The sequence below is a fragment of the Equus quagga genome, chromosome 15 (assembly GCF_021613505.1).
Source record: "Equus quagga isolate Etosha38 chromosome 15, UCLA_HA_Equagga_1.0, whole genome shotgun sequence".
In the NCBI taxonomy this organism is placed as follows: domain Eukaryota; kingdom Metazoa; phylum Chordata; class Mammalia; order Perissodactyla; family Equidae; genus Equus; species Equus quagga.
Genome location: NC_060281.1, coordinates 35,555,542 through 35,564,824, shown reverse-complemented (window position 1 = coordinate 35,564,824; position 9,283 = coordinate 35,555,542). Strand labels below are relative to the sequence as shown.

Here is a 9,283-nt window from a genome sequence, read left to right as displayed (position 1 = left end):
TCCCAATCAGAATCCCAATGTCATCCTTCACAGAAATAGAACAAAGAACCCTAAAATTTTTGTGAAACAAAAGGCCCTGATAATTCAAAGCAATCTTGAAAGAAAAGAACAAAGCTGGAAGCATCATAAGCCCCCTGACTTGAAAATATACTACAAAGCCATAGTAATCAAAACAGTGTGGTACTGGCGCAAAAACAGACACACAGATCAATGGAACAGAATTGAAAGCCCAGAAATAAAAGCACACATCTACGGGCAGTGAATCTTTGACAAAGGAGCCAAGAATATACAGTGGATAAAGGCAAGTCTCTTCAATAAATTGTGTTGGGAAAACTGGACAGCCACATGAAAAACAATGAATATAGAACATTATCTTTCACCATACACAAGAATTAACTCAAAAAGGATTAAAAATTTGAATGTAAGACCTGAAACCATGAAACTTCTAGAAGAAAATATAGGCAGTACACTCTTTGACATTAGTCTTAGCAGCATATTCTCGAATACCATGTCTACTAGAGCAAGGGGAACAAAAGAAAAAGTTAACAACTGAGATTACATCAGACTAAAAATCTTCTGCAAAGTAAAGGAAACCGTGAACAAAACAAAAGAAAACCCACCACCTGGGAGAAAATATTTGAAAATGGCTTATCTGACAAGGGGTTGATCTTCAAAATATATAAAAACTCATACAACTCAACAAAAACAAAAAACACACAAACCAATCAAAAAATGTGTAGAGGATAAGAGCAGATCCGTTTCCAAAGAAGATATACAGATGGCCAGCAGGCACATGAAACTATGTTCAATATCACTAATTATTAGGGAAACGCAAATGAAAACTACCATGAGACATCACCTTACACTGGTCAGAATGGCAACAATTACCAAGACAACAAACAATAAATGTTGGAAAGGATATGGAGAAAAGGGAATGCTCATACACTGCTGGTGAGAATGCAAACTGGTGCGGCTGATATGGAAAACAGTATGGAGATTTCTCAAAAAATTAAAAAGTAGAAATGCTATACTTGGTATTTATCCAAAGAACTTGAGATCAATGATGCAAAGAGCTTTGGTCACCCCCATGTTCTTTGCAGCATTATTCACAATAGCCAAGACTTGGAAGCATCCTAGGTGCCCATCAAGGGATGAATTTATAAAGAAGATGTGGTGTATATATGCAATGGAATACTACTCAGCCATAAAAGCAGACAAAATTGTCCCATTTGCCACAACAGGGATGGAACTTGATGGTATGATATTAAGTGAAATAAGCCAGACAGAGAAAAACCAATACTGCATGATTTCACCCATATGTAGAAGATAACAAATACACGAATAAAGAGAATGATTAGTGGTTACCAGAGGGGAAGGGGGTTAGGGGTGGGCAAAAAGGATAAAGGGGTACATGTGTATGGTAATGGACAAAAATTAGACTACTGGGGACAAGCATGATGAAGTGTACTCAGAAATTGCTAAACAATAATGCACACCCAAAATTACACAATGTTTTAAACCATTATGATCTCAAGAAAATTACTTGAAAATAAAAATTTAACATGAGAGGAAAAAGAGAAGGAGGATTTAAAAAGAAATCTAAATCCAAAGTGGGGATTTACTGTCATGATCAAGGATCTTGAACCAAAGGTTTGAGAGAAAGCTATATTTACTTAACTTGCAAAGTCATTTTCTTCATCCATGGAATCTTGAGAGGAAGTAGTGTTCTTCTAGAAGTAATCTGCTTTGGAAGCCCTTTTAGTGAATGTTAAAGTCAGACTTCCACTGGGATTAGATATTCAGATTATAAAATTCTAAACGTGTTTACAACGAGAATCATGTATCCATGTTCTTGGCGTCTAAGAGCCGCATTTGAGACTAATGGTACCTGAAATGATCTTCCAGTATGTTTTCAAGGCTGACCTTTTCGTTAAATGTTTTACTGTGTTTCATCTTTCAACATGTAGAGATATATCAGGTGACATCCTCTTTGGAACTGTCTCGTGAATCTACTTTGTATATTGCTTTGTATATACTATTAGTTACTTGAAAATATCTGGCAAAATCAGAATGACTGAGATGGAGTCTGTCAGAAGAGAAACCAGGACAAATCTCATGGCTCTTTCAGTAATGATTTCATAAATGAGAGTTTATGAGGATTTAAAGGTACATTCACATCATTGTAGTCATTTGGGCTGGGGCAAAAAGGCAGGCCAGAGATGGTGAAGGGCTCTTAAAAAGTTAGACAATTTAATTTTAACATACTATTAGCACATTTCATCTTATTAGAGCTTTGGGAATATGTTTCTTTTCAATGAAAGTGTCTTTCCTTCAGTGCGTTGAAAGTATTTTACTTAGAAACTATTTTGTTTACAGAAAGCATTGGGGTTCTTCTTAAGTAAGACAAAATCCACAAGCTTTGAAATGAATGAAATTTATTTTTAAGTGATTAAATGGTCCTTGAGGTGGGGATTTGAGCTTTGATCAAGCTTTATCTTTTTTCAGCTTATGATAATTACAGATAAAGTAAGATTTGGTAATTCATTATGTCAAGTAGGTGAAAGAAAATCCCATCAATATTTTTGTAAAATTTGAATAAATTTGATTTGACTTTATTGAGAGTATTTGTCTTGTTGTTCCATGAGTAAAAACTCTGAAAATGATGGGGCCTGGCCCAGTGGCATAGTGGTTAAGTTCGCGTGCTCCACTTCAGCAGCCCAGGGTTGGCTGGTTTGGATCCCTGGCGCGGACCTAACACTACTTATCAAGCCGAGCTATGGCAGGCGTCCTACCTATAAAGTGGAGGAAGATGGGGACACATGTTAGCTGAAAGCTAACCTTCCTCAAACAAAAGAAGTCTGAAAGTGGCGTGCAGCAGCTCCAGGCCCTATGTGGCAGTTTTGAGATAACATTAAGCTTTTCTCGTGGGGAGTAAGTTTCTTGTGTTTGAACAAGCTCTTTCTATTTTGAAATCAGATTAAACACTGTGTTTATAGGATTAGTATAAGTAAAGCCATTAAAACCACTTGTTCGTATAACAGAGTATTTCCTTTAGTATAGGCTTTAGTTTTGATAAATGAGTTGAGTTTTTTCTTTGGAAGTAGCCTTGTTGCCAACAGTCATTGCATTGTTTTCAAAATTTTAATCAAGACCTCTGATTCATAGCTGATACATGATTCATAGCATGTAGAAATCAAGAACAAAACCTAGAGTATATACATATCAGTGTAGATGTTCACTTTTAAATCTCTAGCAAAGTAATAGCTATTTTCATACAATGAAGCATTGGTGGGACAAAATATTAGAAGTTATGGTAGAGTTGTAAAATATATGCTTTAATTATTAGAATTGTCATCAGATTTGAACATTAGTCTAATTAGAACACGGCATGTTTAGAGTTTGAGTAGCTTTTAGATGGTTGTGATGTGTCTATTATGTAAGAAGAAGGCAATAAAGTATATAGGGGTACAATAAAGAATATCAAATATATATGATTATTTTAGAATTATTTATTTTATAAGGTGAGGTAATATAGCTTTGTGGTTACTTGGTGGCTATTCAAGAAATCCCAGCCCCAAAGATAGTTTAGATGTAGAAGACAACTTACTATTTTTTTTTTTAAGATTTTATTTTTTTCCTTTTTCTCCCCAAAGCCCCCCAGTACATAGTTGTATATTGTTAGCTGTGGATACTTCTAGTTGTGCATGTGGGATGCTGCCTCAGCATGGCTGGATGAGTGGTGCCATGTCCTCGCCCAGGATTCGAACCGACGAAACACTGGGCCGCCTGCAGCGGAGTGCACGAACTTAACCACTCGGCCACGGGGCCAGCCCCGACAACTTACTATTTTTGATAGAGAAAATTTGTATTACACTGATACATTAACATTATCTGTAAACTATTGTAAATTTGTTTATGCTGGTAAAAAAGTCGTCATTCTATAATTTATAAAAATAAGAGAAAAAAGTAGATTTAAAACCAAGTTTAATTACAAGTGTTCTGCATTCTCTACTTAAAGGTTTTCCAGGTATGCAAAAACTCATCAACATTAGTTTAAACTTTTAAAGTTAATTAAGTATCTGTGAAGTCATCAATTAAGCTGATACACTGAATTCATATAATTTGAAGCATTAATACATTCTTTTGTAATTAAAACATTACCTATGATAATTTCAGTTAGTTGAATGCATACTTTTATAATTTTATAAAGTTAAACAAAGTGATATTAGATTAAACTCAATAAAACTAGTAGGTGATATTTACGAAATTCAAAATCTGTAGGCTTTTGACACAAAAATAAACTCAAGATTGTATAAACTAAAACATTATGCTAGCATTTTTACAAGGAGGGAGACAGAGAGAAGTTTCCTTGTTAAAATTATTAAGCAGCCTAATATTTCAAAAGAATCACCTAAGTAATAATAATACATATATGTTTTCTCTTTAATTATATTTATTTCGATTTAATTATATGTCTGTGTCATAAGAAAAACTTTAAAATTATTTGAAAATAGTGTTTTGTTGTGCTTCTTATCTTTAGTCAAAGAATTAAAGCCATTAATTACATTCAGAATATAGTTTTTAACTCTGAGTTATAGTTTGAGCAAAAAAAATTCTTAAGAATCAGTACTTCATTTAAAGTATAAGGATATATGATCTTAGAAATCTAAGTCTTTTTCATTTTAACTTGATCAAGTGAGTATTCAAGAGCTTCATTATATTTTAAGAGAAGTTGTATTTAATTATCTCCCTCTATATGAAGACAAGGAATACTGATTTGTTCGCTAAAAAATATTTACATTGATAAAAATTGAATATGTTATTCTCTTTTGCAAATTAAATAAGTAAATATAATAGATCATGATTTAATTTAGAACCAGACGCATTCATATATATTAAAAAAAATAAAGACATACAGTTAAGTACCATTAGATCTCTTCAGAGGCCTCATTGATGAGAAAACTTAGTACTATTGTGATTCCCTTTTGAAATGATAGGATATTCTCTTTCTTCAATGTTCACATCCCTTAAGAATAACAATAATGTCTTCCATCTGTTCTTCTTTAACAGCTTACTTTCTCCAGGTTTAGGAAATACTAAATCTTGATTTATACAGCTATGGGAAACTCTTGTTTTCCTGAATCAATTTGTCTAATTTGCAAAAGAATAAGTTTTTTCTCTCTGCTTTACTTAGCCTATTTAAGGAGTTTTGAGGGAAATTGATTTCAAATTCTTCAGTTGTTTAACACTTTTAGTAAACCAGTCAAAGAAGGCTAAGCGTGAGAAGCTAGAGATTCAGTTCTCTTTTATTTTAAGGCACTCCATAAGTATAAAATTTATTAAAGCCAAAATAGCTGTAGGAGAGTATGGTTTGTTAAGATCATCTTTGGTACATAAATTCCATTTTTGCAGACTCTGACAGTTATTAGGACTGCAACAGCTGTAGATTTAAAAGGCCAGAGTGTTGGGAGCAGGAAGAGAGTTCTGACATGTAGAGCTAGGAACACTCATACTGGTGCAAAATGCACTGAGAGGATTCCATTGAAAGGTAGAAAGACAAAAGACCAAAAACCTCTCAACTTTGCATCTCCTATGCCAGAAAATATAATTCTTAGAAACATTAGAATCCTTTAACAAATAAACATGCACACACACACACTCACCAAATGAATTAGATTCAAATTCCCTGTCACTTTTCACCTGGCAGAGACTGGATTCATAAGAACTGTCACATGACAGAAATCACAATAATCTAAATGTAGAAATCAAAACTGGAAATCCACCACTGCTAGCACTGATGTGGAGGCAGTTGGTTCTGAGCAATCAAAATATCAATGAAAAGCTAACTTGACAAAGACTCAGATGTAGAACATAAGAACCAAAAAAAGCTCAACCATGAGACTTACTGGAGCAGCCAAGAGAGGGTGAACTGCAGCCAAGGAGTCCAGTGCGGATGAGGTACACTTTCAGGTGACATGTTTCTGTTGGTCCAAAGGTGGGATCCAGATGAGTAATATCTCAGTGGACCTCCAGGGAGAAACTGCTAAAGGTTAACTCAGAGACGACAAGCTAGTTTGTGGCACGTTGTTTATTTATACAAGAGAGATGGATCCATAGATTGATTTCATTAAACACAGCAAAGTCAAGATTTATAAAAGAGAAAGGGAAGAGAGGGAAAAAATTAACAACAGAGATTTTGGAAACTGTAAGTCGTGTTTGCACTTTATTGGGTAAACCAATCTGCTGACAGATAACAAAGATGTTTGTCTACACAGGCCATCCTTAAGTATGTTAAGTAGGGAGTTGAAAGAAAACAATTTCAGTTTCTTATGGATTCTCCAGAAAGTCTTGTGAGTTTGATTTTGCAGTGCAAATCTCAGGATGTCTTGAATAATGCCTCCTAGTATCTTTTATTTGGCACCTCCACCTTAGTTAAGCTTTACCTCATTAGAATTTCTCACTCTGCTCTCATCTTCGTACCAGCCTCTTCAAAGCCCCCTTTATATCTTTGTTTCTCAGAGTGTAAATGAGAGGGTTGAGTGTGGGAGTTAGAACAGTATACAAAAGGGTTATGAACTTTCCTTCCCTATGGGCATAGGAGCTGTTGGGCTGGATGTAGACAGCTGTGATAGTGCCATAGAAGAGAGAAACTACCAACAGGTGGGACCCACAAGTGCCAAGGGCTTTTCGCCAGGCTTGAGCTGACCTGATCCTCATTATTGCTTGGACAATGTACCCATAGGAGATCAAGATGAGTGCCAGAGGGAGGAGGAGCAGTACCAAGGAAGCCATGAAGAGCTGGACCTCATTGGCATGAATGTCTACACAGGCCAATTTGATCATGGCAGGCACTTCACAGATGAAGTGGTAAATCCTACGGTTCCCACAACGGGGCAGCCAAAGGGTGATGGTGCCCTGAATTAGGGTGTTGCCCATTCCACTCAACCATGCCATTCCTGCAAGAGACTGGCAAAGTCGTGAGTGCATAACCGTGGCATAATGGAGTGGTCGGCAAACAGCAGCATAACGATCAAATGCCATGACAGCTAGGAGAACACATTCAGTGGATCCCAGTGCCAGCGAAACATAGAGTTGAATGGCACAACCTACGGGAGTAATTGTCTTGGCTGAGCCATGGAGGTTCCACAGCAGCTGGGGAACAATGCTGGTGGTAAAACAGAGATCAACAAAGGAGAGGTTGGTAAGAAAATAATACATGGGTGTGTGGAGCATGGGATCCAGACAGGAGACCAAGATGATTGCTGTGTTGCCTACCAGGGTCAGGAGGTAGGAGATTAACACTCCCACAAAGAGGATCTTCTCAAGCTGCGGCTGGTCAGAGAAGCCCACCAGTATGAAATCACCTGCCAAACTCTCATTAATCATCATAATCACCCTACTCATGCAAAGGAGAGACACACATATGAAAATAAAGATGTTAGATAGTGAGAAGCAATTAAAATCAGAAACACAGAGAAAGTAACCCTGAAGGTATGGAATGAGGGTGTGTGTCATGTGGCAGTGCAGAGGAGAGAGAGAGAGCTGTATGTCTCGAGGAAAGTAAAAGTATGCAGAACATATAGAGAACTGTTAAAACATATGGTGACATAACATATACCATAGAAGAAGCAATTAATAATTAATTATTGCTCGGTTCTTCCAAATTGTTTCTTTTTTTTCTGGAAATCCACCTTCTTCTTCAACATCATCTTGAGAGATTATAAGTAAAAGAAATAAGGAAGATATTGTTCAATCAACAAACATCTTTTTAGGCTTCTATCAGTTGTCAATAGTAAAATTAACAAATGAGGATCACGTATATTTGTGAAAATAAAATATATGATTATTTCAATCCTCTAGTTGACACACGTTTGTTAATATCATGCTAAAGATACAATGAAAAATACTCAGTCATCATGTTGTTTTAATTAGTTAATAGATACTATTTACATAATAAATAGTTTTCTTTCAACATTTCTCTTGTAATGTAAAAGTGGACAGACTTGCTGCGCCCACTCCCTTTATTATTTAGACAAGAAATTTCAAATTCCCAAGCAAAAATATCAGATCAGTTTTTAAAAATGTAATCCCGTGAAACATACTTCTCAGAAATCTTAAGGGGTTTTCTTAAGGTAACTACTACTAATTAGAGAGAGAAATATATATATGTACCTCCAAGCATTTCTTCTGATACAATTATCTTGTCTGCATATTTTTAAATCACCCCTCAACCCAGTTGCATTCATTCACTTTTCATTCACGTGTTCCTAGGAAAATAGAACCTATGAACATTCTACATTTTTAATTGCATATATTTGAATATGAATAGAGTCTCTTTAATTCTCTACCACTCTTGAGAAAAAAAAATGATTCAGAGAGTAAGGGGAAGAAGACACATACATGCATACATAAACAAACACAACATAAGAATACATAAATGTATGTATTCAAAGTTATAATTACATCAGAAATAATTCTTACCTTCTGTAACTTAACAAACTGTATAATTGGAAAGATTTTAAGAAAGCTAAAAGTGAGACGGGAATTCCCCAAAATATAGAGAAACCATCCTTTTTTGGGGTTTCTATTTCATTTTCCCCTTCCTTAATATACATTCTTCAAAATTAAGGGACGTATACAAATATAGTCCATTTCAAATTGAATTCCTTCCTAAAACAGTAAGAGTCAATTTAGCATGGTTCAGAAATAAAACCCCTTCCTAGAATGTAGATGTGAAAGCTAGGTGAATTATGGTTGGTGTAGTTTGGAAAGACTGACATGAGCAATTGAAGAAAGCAAGAATGTCTTCTCCATACAGATAATTTGTAGTATACCTAGACAGGTAAGAGAAAAGATGTGGTTGTCATTATTTCCTCACCTCTGAAAATTTTGTTCCTTCACTCTTCTGGTTAGTTTCCTAAGCCAAGAAAGTGATGTTTATGAATGAGCTTTCCAGAACCATGAGGTTCTGAACATGGATTTGTAAATCCAAGATCAAGTTTAGGGTGGAAGTGTTTATTTCTGGAGCCAAAACACACTGAAGTTTGTTACCATAGTAGGAATTGATATCAAGCCCAGAATTGGACCTTGGGGACCCTATATTCCTAATAAGGCAATTATTACCAAGCACAGTTGTGACCAACAGCCAACTTCCTAGTGAAAACACATGGAAATAATGACTTCTGATCACATATATTCAATCTTGAGGATGTATAGATTTTCAGTTCATATGTTAAAATAAAATCTTGGAAAAGTGAAAATAAAGGTCCAACCCTCAGCATGG

General features: G+C 35.5%; 1 protein-coding gene across 1 annotated transcript; it reads right to left on the bottom strand.

Annotated features, from left to right (window-relative positions):
• Positions 1 to 6,468: 6,468 nt before the first annotated feature.
• LOC124226956 (olfactory receptor 2G3-like) lies at positions 6,469 to 7,389 on the bottom strand. The gene has a single exon (XM_046640793.1). The coding sequence runs from the start codon at positions 7,387 to 7,389 to the stop codon at positions 6,469 to 6,471; it is 921 nt and encodes a 306-aa protein (XP_046496749.1).
• Between the last annotated feature and the right edge of the window lie 1,894 nt (positions 7,390 to 9,283).